General features: G+C 40.0%; 1 protein-coding gene across 4 annotated transcripts in view; it reads left to right on the plus strand.

The window, feature by feature from the left end:
* The window catches only part of GNPTAB (N-acetylglucosamine-1-phosphate transferase subunits alpha and beta), a 47,900-nt gene extending 37,047 nt beyond the window's left edge, over positions 1–10,853 (plus strand). Inside the window, exons 17-22 of one of the 4 annotated variants that reach the window (XM_075720965.1) lie at positions 44–129; positions 2,550–2,648; positions 6,974–7,141; positions 8,505–8,595; positions 9,200–9,257; positions 9,749–9,769. In XM_075720965.1, coding sequence (XP_075577080.1) covers positions 44–129; positions 2,550–2,648; positions 6,974–7,141; positions 8,505–8,595; positions 9,200–9,247 — 492 coding nt within the window. In that variant the 3' untranslated portion in view covers positions 9,248–9,257; positions 9,749–9,769. Of the gene's footprint in view, positions 1–43; positions 130–2,549; positions 2,649–3,310; positions 3,387–6,973; positions 7,142–8,504; positions 8,596–9,199; positions 9,258–9,748 lie in introns of those variants that run through there. The other 3 variants (XM_075720956.1, XM_075720973.1, XM_075720980.1) reach the window with 3 other exon arrangements.
* Positions 10,854–15,927: the final 5,074 nt, after the last annotated feature.

Consider the following 15,927-nt stretch of genomic DNA (forward strand, 5'->3'; position numbering starts at 1 on the left):
GTAGTTTTCAGTAACCTATAATCTAAACAATGTTTTCTTCCAGCCTCCAGTAACAAAAAACCTAGTGACTAATTGCAAACCTGTGACTGACAGAATTCGTAAGGCATACAAGGACAAAAACAAATACAGGTATGTTGTTACAGTCCTGTGAAAAGCCATACTAGGTTTTGTAAAGTGATAAGAAGAGGTATAAATACATACATGACCAAAGATTGTATATTAACAAATCTTAGTTCAATTTATTTTAACAGTGGAACTGAAGAAATATGCTGATACCTACTTATGTATGTTTCATTGTGCAGAATGATGTGATTTTTTTCATAGTTTCTTATTTAGTAGAATAAATATTTCCATGCTACTTGTGTCAAATTAGGATCTGGCCCAAGGTGTGTTGTAGAACAGTAAGCCAGAGTATCTTTAGATGGCTATATAAATTGAGTATAGGTAGTGAGTGAGGGCAGTTAAAGTAGCATAAAAAGGAGGAAAGAGCCTGTCCTGTACCTAGAAGTTGTAAATCTGCTTCATTCTTTCTTCTACTGAAGCGTAAAAAGAGAAAATAAAAGAAAAAGCATTTTAGCCCTAACTACCTTGTAGTTTTCCTGCAAGGAGAAGGAGTGACGGTAGGGAGGGAGGGGGACAAGAAAAGGGTTTCCATCCCCTTTGGAAAGGGCAGGACAAACCATGATAATGACTGTGGGTTTGTTTGAATAACTGTATTTGCGTAGATCTGCCTGAGATCAGGTTCTCTCAGGTCTTGCGGAGAACGACTTGGGGGTACTGGTGGATGGAAAGCTGGACATGAGCCAGCAATGTGTGCTTGCAGCCCAGAAAGCCAACCGAATCCTGGGCTGCATCAAAAGAAGCGTGGCCAGCAGGTCGAGGGAGGGGATTCTGCCCCTCTACTCTGCTCTGGTGAGACCTCATCTGGAGTACTGCGTCCAGCTCTGGGGCCCTCAGCACAAGAAGGACATGGACCTGCTGGAGTGGGTCCAGAGGAGGGCCACCAAAATGATCCGAGGGCTGGAGCACCTCTCCTACGAGGCCAGGCTGAGAGAGTTGGGGTTGTTCAGCCTGGAGAAGAGAAGGCTGCGGGGGGGGACCTTATTGCGGCCTTTCAATACTTAAAGGGGGCAATCTTTTTAGCAAGGCCTGTTGTGACAGGACAAGGAGTAATGGATTTAAACTAAAGGAGGGTAGATTTAGACTGGATATAAGAAAGAAATCCTTTACAATGAAGGGTGGTCAAGCACTGGAACAGGTTGCCCAGAGAGGCAGCGGAGGCCCCATCCCTGGCAACATTCAAGGTCAGGTTGGACGGGGCTCTGAGCACCCTGCTCTGGTTAAAGCTGTCCCTGCTCACTGCAGGGGGGTTGGGCCAGATGGTCTCTAAAGGTCCCTTCCAACCCAAAGCATTCTATGATTCTATTCTTTCTTCACTGAAACCAGTGAGGCTCTTTGGTGGTGTGGAGCTTACAGCCTTGTCTCCTGCAGCGGTGTTGGGCAGGGGAGAGTAATGGGGAAATCTCTGAAGCATGCAGTTGCCCCAGGAGTGGCTACAAAGTCAAATAAAACTGTAGAATGAAAGAAGGTTACAGATGCCGTTTAGGGCAGCTTTTGGACATTTATTACACATTAATTCATGGTACCTCAAGCTGTGCTGTAAGCTTTATAAATAATTCTCTTCCCAGTAGAGTTTATGCTAAAACTGAAAAGCTAACACAACAAATGAGATTGAAAAATACTGGGCTGGAGGCAAGGATTTGCTGTGGTTAATGATATAAATACAGTAGTATAAGTCAGTTTAAGCTATAAGCTGCTCTTTTGTTCTGTTGAACTTCAATATTGAATAACTATTATCTATTAAGCTCACAAAATTAACAGAGTATGTTCTCAGGTGAGACTTCAAGGAGCAGGCAGGGTCTCTGCTTCTATAAGGATAAGAAAGGTGAAAAATGTAAGTGTGGTACCTCTAGTAAGACTGTTGAAAAAGCATTTGACCCCCTTTTAAACTCAAGATATCCTTCAGAAATTATATACTTCTGCATTTCATATACTTGTTTTGTCTGCAAGTTACTGATTAGGTGGGTGAGGAAGGATTTATTTGTATTTAAAGCTGTAGTTTTATATACTCTTCTGTAATTTTATTTTAAGATTTTTTTCTGGGACTGGCGATTGGATAATAAGAACATGTTTTCTCATGTCTGAAGTGTAATTACAAATTAAAATTGTAAATTTCGTATGTTTAAAAAAAAGCATAATAAGTGTCTACTTTCAGATATAATTGTTACTCTTATGCCAACTTGTAGTTTACATAATTTGTATTAGAATTCAGTTCTGTTTATGGGTGGCTACTAATAAATCTACAGGGAAGTGGTTCTGTACAAGAACATTAGCTGAAAAATGTAAATATACTGATATAATTCAAATTATAAATTCTATGAAGGTCGGACAGTCAGAAATAAGTTATTAAATAAAATATTAAATTAATATTTATTGAACCTGACTTGAGGGTTGTTCTAGTAACGTATAAATATTTTTTTAACAATAAGGTTTGAAATCATGGGAGAAGAGGAAATTGCTTTCAAAATGATTCGCACAAATGTCTCTCATGTAGTTGGCCAGCTGGATGACATACGAAAAAATCCCAGGTATCCTGTTTCTTGATTTGTATGAAATTTTGAGGTGGTTTTAATTTTCTGCTTCAACTACTTAAACTGTTCGTGCATTGAAAAAAAAAAAAATATTGCAATGTATTTCTACACTATGTGTTACAGGGCAAGACCAATTTTAACCAGAAGTACTTCTAATTTTTTCTATTAAACCGAAGCTAAGTGACTGGTCTCTGTTATGCTAGGGGTTATCTTATTAATTTTTGTTAAATTGTTATATATATAAAACCTTTGAAAACCTATCAGTAAACTTCAGCTATTTTTGAGGCTTTCTTTTTTGCCATTCTAGAGGGCATACAGTTTATATTGCAGGTAGTTTTATTTTAAAGGAAGACCATTTTCACCTGCTTTATGCAGCAATTTTAAAATAAAACTTAGGTGTGGATTATTTTGTTACAAAATCAGCTTTGCATATCCATTATGCTTTCATGCTCTGGTACAACATGGCAAGAGGTATTAAATTTTTTTTAATATTTGGTGAGAAACCATCCAAAGGAGGGTAGTCGTCTGTTTCTCCACTCTGCAGTGGTGAAAGGTTTAGATACCCAAATCTGAGATTAGACTCTGTACTGTTGAATTAGGCTCCTGAAATGACTGCGAGATAAATGGGGAAAATAAATGTCCTGGGATACATTTCACAGTAACCACCTGGCAAAGCAAAAGATGCTGTATTCGAGACTCGTCTGAATCTGCTTCACAGAAGCATTTAACTGTAGTCCTGAGCCCACTGCATAAGACTGGGGTTCAACAAGACATGGTGAGATAATTTAACAGCCAGCTGTCTTAAAAGTGATAGTGCCTCTACCCATTTCCTCTTCTTCCTTCCTCTCGGTTGCACACTTTTATCTTCCATCTGTCTTCAGAAAACTAGAGAGTTCTCTGCCAGTTTAATGAGTTTGGCCTCAAGGAGGGGTCTGATGAGTGTCAAAAAACAGAGCAAGGAGGAAAGTAGGACCAGGTTCCTTGGGCCAGGGAAAGTGAAACTTGCTTGCAGGTCACAGCAAGCTATTGGGTAATCCCAGCTGCCTGTAAAGCTACACCATTATTTGCATTTGTAGATAAAGAGCAGGTTTTCACTTGCCTCTTACACTGTACTACTTGCTAGTTCATTCATTCAGAAAGGGGAATGTTAGCCTTGAGACATTTTGCAGCTCAAGGTGGTTTGTATCTATTGCTCTTACCAGAGTGCCTTCTGGCCACATAACTCCTGCATTTCAGTTCCCACAATGACCCGGTTCAAAAGAAAAGCGGGCAGTGCCCTAACTCATCCTGCCACTTCCCCTTCATCCTCCATTTCTTTGTACCTGCTGGCTAGGACTTTTTCTTGAAATGTAGGTGTGACTTCAAGCCTTCTGTTAGGCCCAAGGAGGGCACATAACATGAGTTTCTTATCTTCAGTGTTCAAGTTCATGCTTGCAATCACTGGCTTCTTATTTTGAAGGATGGTTGCTGATGTCAGACTTGATCCTGATGCGGTGTTGGTTGTGCTATGAGTATGCCTAATGGATTGAGGCCTTCTGCCAACTTAAAATGGAGCTGCCTGTTCTGTGGAGTGATTGCATCCTTAGATGAGGATGTGTTTGAGTAAGGTTGTCTAGTCTGTTGTCACAGGAACCTCAGCAGGCAAGATGAGGTGGATGAGCTGATGTCTTGAATCTTCCTTAATTTTCATACGAAGCATTAGCGTGCTGTTATGGACTCAGCCTGAGACTAAATACATGCATACCCTTTTGTGGTTTTTGTTTGGTTTTTTGGTGTGGTGTTTGGTTTTTTTTTTTCCCTCTGAAGGAACAGTAGTGTATTGTAGTCCCTGATTGTTGGCTGGTTTGTGAAGTGAGGTTGAGTCAGTTGCTTGGGCTGTATTCCTGCAAAGTATAGTGCAGTACTGTAGTCATATCTTGTTAGCAAAGGAGAGCTGGCATGGCTATGTAGGCATGCCACTTCCTTCTCTTTGCCATGCTTTCCCTGCATATAAAACAACATAATAGTTATACACAGTCTCTAAAACCAGGTGTTCGGTGCCTCTCTTGGGATGAACTAAAAGCATTGTTCACTTACTGATCTGCCTGATGTTTGGTTTGCATCCTTAAGGAAAAGTGAACCTTAATCATCTAGGCATTAATTTTGCAATAGCCAAAGGAATGTCAGATTCTTTTTCTTTTCAGGTTTCTTTTGGATGGATTAAAACAGTCTTTCCACTTGAAACAGGTTAATATCCTCATCGCTCCCACTTACTACGCTTTGGTGTGCTCTGTGTAGCAGCCTCTCAGTCTGTAAACTGCATCTCTTTCAGATGAAGCTAAACAGGGATATACACTCCAGGAGCGCAGCTACTGTATTCACAGGGCTAATAAGCTGCCAGTCCAAGGGACAAGGTCAGGAGTAGTCCAGAGTAAACTCCCAAAATGCTTATAGTGTAAACAAACATATGATTGCCATAACCAGCTGCTTCACATAGTATTACTTGATAGTGTAGACATAGCCTGCTCATCTTTGAAGAGGAGAGGCATATTTTATTCTTCTCAGGTGTAGCAATTTGAATGATTGTCCCCTGCACATAATTGTCTAGGGCAAGGTTACTGTCGTGGTTTAGCCCCAGCCAGCAACTAAGCACCACGCAGCCACTCGCTCACTCCCCCTACCCCGATGGGATGGGGGAGAGAATCGGAGGAGTAAGAGTGAGAAACACTCCTGGGTTGAGATAAGAACAGTTTAATAACTGAAATAAAATAAAGTAAAATAATAATAATAACAATATAATAATAATAGTAATAATAATATACAAAGCAAGTGATCCACAATGCAATTGCTCACCACCTGCCGACCGATACCCAGACAGTTCCCAAGCAGCGATCGCTACTCCCCGGCCACCCCCCCCAGTTTATATACTGAGCATGACATCATGTGGTATGGAATAGCCCTTTGGTCAGTTTGGATCAACTATTCTGGCTGTGCTCCCTCCCAGTTTCTTGTGTACCTGGCAGAGCATGGGAAGCTGAAAAGTCCTTGACTAGCATAAGCAGTACTCGGCAACAACTAATAAAAACATCAGTGTGTTATCAACATTCTTCTCCTCCTATTAAATCCAAAACACAGCACTGTGCCTGCTACTAGGAAGAAAATTAACTCTATCCCAGCCGAAACCAGGACAGTTACCAATTATGCCAGATTCAGTACAGACTGAGGAAAAGTGGTAATGCCCTGTATAGGCTGATTCATGTACTCTAGAGTTCTGCTTATTTCCAGCTTCATGTAGGAAGTCTGAACTTTGCTCTTTGAAAGAGCACACCATACTATAGAGAATACAGCTGCCCAGAACTACTTCTTTACAAAGGTTAACAATTACAAGGCATACGTCACCAGATATGATTTCTCCCTCTGGGGAAGATGTAAGGGTCTTGTATCTCACAATATAAATAAAGCACATAACCTTGCCCATATGTGGGAAAGGAAATTTTTCTTGTCAAGTACCAGGTCAGAGCAGCCAAGCACACATAGTAGTCCAGCACACTAGGTGCCGCTTTAGTTGCAATAATTTGCAGTAACTTAGATAGTTGTGTGTTTCTTATATGAGAAATAACTCTCTGCAAGAGGCATTATTGGGAGCATGCTTATTTGGTCACAGTGATTTCCATATGAATTCTATCCAGGTTGCTGTCATTTGTATTTTGGTTGATTATATGAGTTCATCTTTGCATCTGTGATTCAAGTGATGGCCTGCCCAGTTTACATAGTGTTCTCAGTAACTCAAAGCCTGGGGACCAAGCTTTGCCTTCTCTCATACAATCTTCTATAGTTTTTATGTTGACTTTCTCTGAAGAGTGCGGCATACACAGTAAAATATTAATAATTTAGTATGTTTGCCTCCTACAGTGGAGCTTATTTTGTTATTTAAAATACTTTACTCATGATAATTTATTTAAAACTGTAAAAACCCTTATCAAATCATAATGCTGGCCTTCTAACCTGCTGTCTGTATCCAGTGGTGGGCTCTGGGATGATGCACACTAGTGCCCATTAGATGGCAGCATTACATAAATAGAAGAGAGAAATGTGGCTTATCATTTGATTCCTCAGATGTTTTGACTTGCTGTCAGCCTTGGTGCTCTTAGAATTAAAATCAAATTAATTTTAAAAAATGCAACAATAAGGAAACTGATTACCAGTAGCAAATATATCAATTTGGTTTTAAAAGGATACTGTATCAATTTTGTTTAAAAGGTTTCTGTTTGTGTTCTTGGTTTGCCAATACCTTTGCCGTGTTATTAAAGGAAATATTCTAACAAAGACTTCTTGTTTTCTAGAAAATTTGTTTGCCTAAATGACAATATTGATCATAATCATAAGGATGCCCAGACAGTTAAAGCGGTGCTTAGGGATTTTTATGAATCAATGTTCCCCATACCTTCCCAGTTTGAACTGCCAAGAGAATATCGGAATCGTTTCCTTCACATGCATGAACTCCAAGAATGGTATGTTACACAGGTTCTCTTCAAGTTATGGTAGTGCGATAGTGTATGATTATAGAACATATTGGTACAAGCCATTTTTTCCCCCAGTATTGTCATGAAGGACTTAACAGTGAAGATAATGTGAAAAGATTTGAATGGACTAAGATCTGAGGTTTGCAGGATCTGGGTTTTTCTGTTGCTCTTAAAGTTATTAACGTTTCATTGATTGGCCCTAACCTACTTCAAAGACAAAGGTTTAAAAAAAAAAAAACAATCAGGACTTCTGACTTTCTTTAAATGTACAAAAACCCCACTGTTTGGAATGCCTGTTGCAGATGGGCAATATAAACTGTTAACTTTTTCACTAAGTGATTTAATTTTCTTTAATCTGTCAGCAACAATCAGCTGGATAATCATCAGAAAAGATACATGCGTATCTCGTTTTTACACAATGTGTGAAATTTTCATGAGCATTTACCTCTTGCCATTTTATAAGTAATACTTTAACTTCAGAAACTGGGGAAGTTGATTTGAGAATACAAGAAAAAGGTTGGCAAGTGTAGTGAAAAAAATGAGACAAGAAGAGTGGTATAGTAATTTTGTTGCTGACCAGCAAATTATGAGAGAGAGCTGCTAGTAAGGAAAGAGCAAATATTAGAGGAACTTAGAAAGAATCAGAAGGATTGTAGGTGAGAAGAATAAGGGTGGATTGTAGTGCTACAAGCCCTGCTGTAGTAGTGGCAGAGGGAGTCGGGGGCAAACCCATTTCAGCAGTTAGCTGTAGAAATCTGGGCTGGAGGAGTAGACATATTGTTAGCTGCCTTTTTGAGGATATCCACCAAGGCTTTGTTAGCTTCACAAGAACACTTTATTTTGACTTGTTTGTAGCCGAAGCGGATTTCTACCAGGGTGGCTTAAAGCATGCTGAAGAGCTGGTGGAAATCCGTGTTTATCAAAATGTTTTACAGAATCACAGGACAGCCCAAGTTGGAAGGGACCTCAAAAGATCATCTGGTCCAACTTTTGTGGGGAAAGGGAGCCTAGATGAGATTATCTAGCACCCTGTCCAGTCGCGTCTTGAAAACCACCAGTGGTAGGGACTCCACCACGTCCGTGGGGAGGTTGTTCCAGTGAATGGTTGTTCTCACTGTAAAAAAAATAATTTCTTATATCAAGATGAAACCTCTCACAGTCCAACTTGTACTTGTTGCCCCTTGTCCTCTCCATGTGGGTCTTTGTGAAGAGAGAGCCTCTGTCCTCTTTTTACCCACCCTTTAAGTACTGGAAAAAACTTTCTTTGTCTGTTTCATGGAAACCTCTTTAAAGTTTATACATTTGCATTTATAATATATGAAGCTGTTTTTCTGTTTCCTTCTTTGTGCAGGAGGGCATATAGAGACAAGCTTAAATTCTGGACCCATTGTGTTCTAGTAACACTTATTGTATTTACAGTCATCTCATTTTTTGCTGAACAGGTAAAATTAATATCATCTTATCAATTCTGTAACATTTAATAGATTGCTGTATTTTCAGGATAACATAGAATGGGTTTCTTAAGTAGATTTTGACGAGTAGCTAGGATTTTTCATTCATAAAGGAAGTAAAGATGATACATGACTGATGATTAGGTTGCTTCAATTTTTAAGTCGTCATGTTAAGATTCCTTGAAAAGAGAGTCTTATGGGGGGAAGGAGAGTGGTGTTCCCTTTTCAGGTGCTTGGTGACTGTCAAGTCCATAAGTGTGCTAAATTTGGATGTTCAAAATCAGTAATTGTTTTTCAAAGCCTTGGTTTATTAACACACATATTGATAAAAGTGCCAAGTAAGTTAACAGGAAGAAAATTCAAGTAATAGCAATACTCTAGTCCTGAAGAGAATCTCAAGGTATTTGGGTGCCCTATCTAAATCTCATCGCTAAGTAATTGCAAAGACTCCTGTTGAATTCAAAAGGTTTTGAATTTGGCTTGAAGGAAAAAACACTCCAGTTCTACAAGCATAAAATGGCTTTCTTGAACATGATTAATCCTGCTAAACTTAGAGGGAGTCAATGGAACAAATTATGTGGGTAATTCTTTGCAGGTTGGGGCCTTAAGTAACCCTTTCCGTGGTCTGATGAAGAGGGTGTAATTCTTGAAAGGTTGGCTTTTGATTATTTTTTTTTTTTTTCCCACCTGTAACTTTTGCATGAATCTTTCCCTTAATTTTCAGCCTTTTGTATATATTAGAAAACTCACCTTCCATTAGTGACTTGGTTTTGGAAGGGGGTACTCAACTCAGTAGTACAGCTAGGTATATAAATACTGTTTTAAGATGCCAGCTTTGCATTGATCTTTTAGAAACTGAATGCAGCCTGATGTTATATTAATTTAAATACAGAAATTAACTTTAAAATAATCAGAATACAGGCATACTGTATTTTTCACTTTCTGCTTGTATTCTGGTTATTGAGAAGTCCAGTGGAAATGTGTGTGCCTAATAGATGAATTTGAGTAAATAACTTTCTTCCTGTGCAGTAAAAAAAAAAAAAAAGGACAGTATTGACTTAATTACCATGGATGGTACAGATGACCAGCTGTGCACTGCTAGCCCAGCAGAGAACTAAATACTGCATTTTTTTTCTCTCCTCAGCTAATTGCACTTAAACGGAAGATTTTTCCAAGGAGAAGGATCCAAAAGGAAGTTGGTCATGAACGAATCAAAGTGTAGAAGAGCTTTATTTTGGAGATCAGTCTACCTCAAGATGTGATAAGCATTTAAAATATGTCTCACTTATAAGTGTCTTGTATGATTTGACATTTAACTACGTTGATATGAAGAAAAAAAATCATGCATCTACAGTTAGAATCTCCGCAGTACTCTTCATGATATACAAGCTGCTGGAGCTGTGACAATGCAAAACAACAAAAAAAAAATTGCAGGAAACCTGTACATAGGCAGTTTTCAACAGATCTTACTTTACAACTGTTAGTTCATGGCCATGTTATCCTTTTTTATAAAAAGGGGTTACCTAAAGAAATGTAGCTGCATTTATTGCAGTGGATGTTGCCAACTAGATAAATAAAATGTTGGAAGGCAAAGTTGTTTGGGATCAGCTTAACAGGTCCTTGATCTTGCATTCCAAAACATTTTGCAAATTTCTGTTGTTGCTGCTTTATTTAGCCCTACGGGAAAATTGAGAATTATGTAACTTGTCATTTAGATTTAGTATACATTTATTGATGTTGACATTCTTTAAAGCACAGTGACAATTCATGCCCCTATTTGTAATATTTAACTGGGATTTGGAAGAAATGTATGCTAGTAAAAAAAATACACAGAAAAAGAACATCTAATGGTTATTTGAAAGACACTTTATATCTGGTGTATTATATTCCAAAGAATACAATGGTGTTATTTCTTGACTTGATTACAAAGAGAGGGTTGTAATCAAATGAAAATAATCAAGGTATAGTATTTTACAAGCATTGTAAGTACAAAAGCAAAAGTGCCTCTCTATATGAATGGGTAACAAACTGTTCTAATGTAGCAATGTATGGGAGCAGTGTTTCACTCCAGAAAACAATATTTGTACTGACATATGAAGCTTTGGTGTTTTTAAATTTAACAGGGCTTGGCCCTGTATTTTGCTGAGACATCAGAGTAGTGTGGTTTTATGTGGAAAAAGGATACTGAATCTTTTCAAGCAGAAATTTTTGGTGGTGTATCTTCAGTTAATTGTATTAGCAGTATTCAAAAAGCATTAATTTTTGTAATCAGATGATGTACAAAATGTATGTGCATATGTATTGTAAGATACTTGGTTTGCTTTGAAATTAACTAAAGTGTGCTAAAAGTTTTATCTGTTGCTTCTGTTTTAAAGTAAACAAAAACTCACCCATTTTGATAAATTAGCCATTAATGTGTATGAATCCTTATGTTAAAAGTTCTTATTTTTCCCTTAAAAAACTTCCACCAGTAATATTTTAATATTAATTTGACACGTGAATGGATTCTCAAAGTAGAATCAAACTTTTGAGCATTGTAAAAATGCAATCATTTTTATTAAGGTTGTATTTCATGCTAGCAATATATATTATGCTGAATCATAGAATATAAATAAGTAGTTTAAATCTACAGTACTTCAGACTAGCAGAAAATTAGACATTTCAAGAAATACAAGAAAGCTTTGATAGCTTCTTGCACTTCAAACTATTATTAGATAGATTAAATATCAAGTTTGACGAGGACCTGGCTTTTTTTTAAACTAACATTTGGCATTCTAATCAAAATAGGTGGAAAAACTCGGTTGAAATTTTCATAGAATCATAGAATCATTCAGGTTGGAAAAGGCCTCTAAGATCATCCAGTCAAACCATTAACCTAACACTACCAAGTCCACACTAAACCAATTAAGGGTAAAGTAGCAATTTCCTATTTCCTGGCTTGGTGGCTGGATTATTTTTAATGAAAGTAAAAACTAGGAAACATTCATTAACTAAGATCATTAGTCCAACCATCATCCCAGCACCCCCATGTCCACTAAACCATGTCCCAAAGTGCCACATCTACCCATTTTTTGAACATCTCCAGGGATGGTGACTCCACCACCTCTCTGGGCAGCCTGTTCCAATGCTTGACTACCCTCTCCCTGAAGAAATTTTTCCTAATATCCAATCTCAACGTCTTTCTTGTATTGAGGGGCCCAAAACTGGACACAGTATTCCAGGTGCGGCCTCACCAGCGCCGAGAACCGAGGGACAACCACCTCCCTGCTCCTGCTGGCCACACTATTCCTGATACAAGCCAGGATGCTGTTGGCCTTGGCACTTGGCCTTGTTAAACCTCATCCAGTTGGCCTCAGCCCATCGGTCCAGCCTGTCCAGGTCCCTCTGCAGGGCCATCCTACCCTCCAGCAGATCAACACTCCCACCCAACTTGGTGTCATCTGCAAACTTACCGAGGGTGCACTCAAGCCCCTCATCCAGATCATTGATAAAGATATTAAACGAGGCTGGCCCCAAAACAGAGCCCTGGGGAACACCGCTCGTGACTGGCTGCCAACTGGACTTAACTCCATTCACCACTACTCTCTGGGCTCGGCCACCCAACCAGTTTTTTACCCAGCGAAGACTACGCCCGTCCAAGCCATGAGCTGCCAGCTTCCTAAGGAGAGTGCTATGGGAGACGGTGTCAAAGGTTTTGCTGAAGCCCAGGTAAATGACATCCACAACCTTTCCTTCATCTACCAGGCGGGTCACCAGGTCATAGGAGGAGATCAGGTTGGTCAAGCAGGACCTGCCTTTCATGAACCCATGCTGGCTGGGCCCGATCCCCTGGCTGTCCTGCACATGCCTGTTGAGTGCACTCAATGTGAAACGCTCCATAATCTTTGCCAGCACCGCGGTCAGGCTGACAGGCCTGTAGTTCCCTGGATCCTCCTTCCGGCCCTTCTTGTAGATGGGCGTCGCATTGGCAAGCCTTTAAGGCAGTTTTTCTGCTGAAGTTATGTATAAATAGTTTGCATAGGTAGCTCAGATGTCACTGCATTTATTGTTTAAGCAGTTTTGAAGGTAAATTCACGGCATTTTTGTTTAACTTCAGCAACAATAGCCAAAAACTGTAGCATAAACTTACTGAGAAGCATCCATTGAAAATCCCTACTAAAATTTGTGAGCGTGGTACCTGGGAAAAAAGCAAGCAAGGGAAGCAAGATAATAAGCGAACAGTATTGTGGTGGCAACTAAGCACTCACCCAGCCTCTCACTCCTGCCAGCGGGATGAGGGAGGGAATCGGAAAAGTAAAAGCACTACCCTACAGACACTACAGGCGTTACCAGCAGTTTTGGTCACCAGTATAAAATGCAACACCACGGGGGGCTGCTGTGGGGAAAAGTTAACTCCATCCCAGCCAGACCCAGTAAAAACTTAGTTAAGGAATTATTAAGTAAAATTTCTCAAATGATTGAGGTTAACGAGAAGATTGAAAATTGAAATAGCGCTAGGATTTCTTTAAATTTAGATTTTTGTATTTGGTCTTCATAAATAAAAAGCAAAATACCTGAACCGGCTGAGGATGGAAAATCCTGTCAGAACAGTAGAAAAATCTGAAACGTAACACAGTCTGTAAATTTAATCTGACTGGAGAAATATTGCCTGTTTGCATTGACTTAGGGAAAAATCCTTCCTCGGCACCGTGCCCTAGCCTACATACACCGTTAACAACCTATTTTGCAGACTTTTCGTTGTCTGCACGAGAAATTAAAGCCATTTATAATTATAAATAAACAAATAAATACAGGTAGGTGAGGTTTAACCGAGTTTAACGCTGAATCAGCAGGATGTGCCCGGCCTGGACCGCAGCCCCCCCTCCTGAGGGCCCGGGGGGGGGGTGGGGGGGGGTGGGGGCAGCTGTTACTGCGCATGCGCCCTCTCCCCTTGTGCCGCCCGCCCGGCTTCCCGCCTTTTTCTCGGGGGTGGGCGCTGCTGAGGCGGGGCCGCGTCCCCTCAGCCCTCTCTGCCTCCCTCTCCTGGAAGAGGCGCGGGGGTGGCGGAGGGAGGGTGAGGGCTGCGGCGGGCTCTGGTGCTGGCCGGGGGTGAGGAGTTTTGGGCGAAGCGGCGTTCCCTCCCGCCTGCGGGAGGGTGTGAGGCGCCCTCTCCCCCGCCGCTGGTGGGTCCCCTCCCTGTGAGGCGGCGGCCGTGGCGGGCGCTGCGCGGCGATGAGAGCGGGGAAGAGCCCGTCGCAGGGCAGAGGCGGAGGGAGGAAAGGGGGTTGGGTGGGCAGTAAGGAGCAGGGTTAGGGCACCGCGGTGCCCCTCAGGTTTGGACACCCCAGTGGGTTCCCCTCAGAAGCTGTTGGGGCAGTGGTGTGGGCCCAAGTCTCCGTTGCTGCTCTGAGGTAGAAATAGGTGGGCACCCGTGGTGAAAAGCCCCACCTAGGAGATTCACGCAAATGCTGGTTTATTTCACATCTTTTTGGGCAGGGCGAAAAAAGGAGGTGGTTTCTCTGAAAAATCGTTGTTAAATACGCAACTGTGGTTTGAAGATACTTGAATCGGCTAAAGCAGGTAGCTACACAGGATGGGTGAAGGCTGCATGGGGTGGTGAGGTGGCAGGACTTTTGCAGCGTCTGGAGGGAGTGGGGAGTTCTGCTTTGTACGCTGATTTTCAGTACAAAGAAAGGTGCCTGTATGTCAGATAAAATACGTGTAAATAAATACCTGTTCATGCTTGAAGTTTAAAGCTGAAGCACTTTGTTTGGCAGCGCAGAGACGTGCACAGCCAGATGCAGTACCAGTACCTTCCTCCTTAAATTATGTTTTCAACAGCCGCAGTAGTTGAAAAGCAGAATGAGTCTTGAAAATTTTCTCTCATTTGAGTATAATTCTAATGCAAGGGCTTTTGATTTTCCAGTTAATAATTTAAAGTGGTTTTGGGTTTTTTTTTTTTTTAAAGAAACTTGTAAGGTCTAAAACTCTTCATGCTATATAGAGAAACATCAAGCACAGAAAAAGCTGGGTATTAAAAAGCAACATTCCTTGCTTAGTAGCTTAGTGTGATCAGGTATATATCCATGTAATATGTGGTTTAAAACTGATAATTTCATAGCTATGGACAACTAATTCAAAAAACAGAAATGGGAAACTTGGGTATGTGAGACAGCTGTTAATGTTGGGGGGACTTCACAGTCCTGGAAATTGAAAAGAGCTTTACTGGAATTCTCAATTTCAGTGTGAACTTAATTTTCAGATCTGTCTTTGCCCTGGCTTGTGGAAAACCTATTGATATTAATAGCAGTGTTGAATTGTGTCTAGAATGAGAAATTTATCCACTGCTGAGTCACACTTGCTCAGTTTGGAAAACAGGGTACTTTAGCGCTGATTTTTTTTCTTCTGTATTATTTCCATTTTCCAAGTAATCCTGTTATTTTTGAAGGATTTTTAAAAGTGTGTGTCACGTGACACAACTGGAAATGTTTCATACCTCTTGCTATCATGCAAAGATTAACAGGACAAGAAATATTTCAGCAAGGATTCAGTAGCTTGCTATTTCCTGTTGTATATTATTTCTATTTTTGATAAACTACTAAGGAAAAAATTATTTTATTTTGTTACTCATGCATTTAACGATTACAGCTATGCTCTTTTCCTTCTAGATATTTTACTCCTTGAATATTTGTAAAAATACACAGAATATATAAAAATTAGTATTACTAAAGAAATTAATAGTGTTTTTTTTAAGAGGGCAGCGTATTTTGAAAACATTTGCAAATACAGAAACCGCATTAATTAAATTACAGAAATGCAGAGGCATAATACCTAAAAATAAAGATAATTCAGAAAGTGAAAATTGCCCAGGATTTTAAAAAATGGTGCACATGTGTGTATATTTGTCTGTCTAGTGTGGGATGGCTTGTAGAATCAGATTGTTCTTTAGCACTTCTGTATTTTGTAAAGTGGAATATTGGCATAGCTTTTTGGGAACGCAGTACTGGATGTGACAAAATAGAGAATAAACATGGAAGCCAAGCAGGCAGGCACCTTAAGAAAGTGCATAATTTACTTCCTTGTTTTTCAGCAGAATCAGGTATGTAGCTACTAGCCCTGGTATGGTTTTTCTTACCCTGTTCTTAAAAACACCACTGATGCATAATCCTGTGGATTACGTCAAAACTAAACCAGTTTGCTTGAATATCCTTGCAGGTGGAGACTGTTACAGGGGTGTCCATAACAGGTCAATGTATGCATGAAAACATATTTATCTTCAAAGTATTGTGGAGAAAGTTATGTAACAAATACAACATACAGTTTCAGTAGGAAGAAAATCTCATT

This window comes from Pelecanus crispus, chromosome 1 (assembly GCF_030463565.1).
Source record: "Pelecanus crispus isolate bPelCri1 chromosome 1, bPelCri1.pri, whole genome shotgun sequence".
In the NCBI taxonomy this organism is placed as follows: Eukaryota; Metazoa; Chordata; class Aves; order Pelecaniformes; family Pelecanidae; genus Pelecanus; species Pelecanus crispus.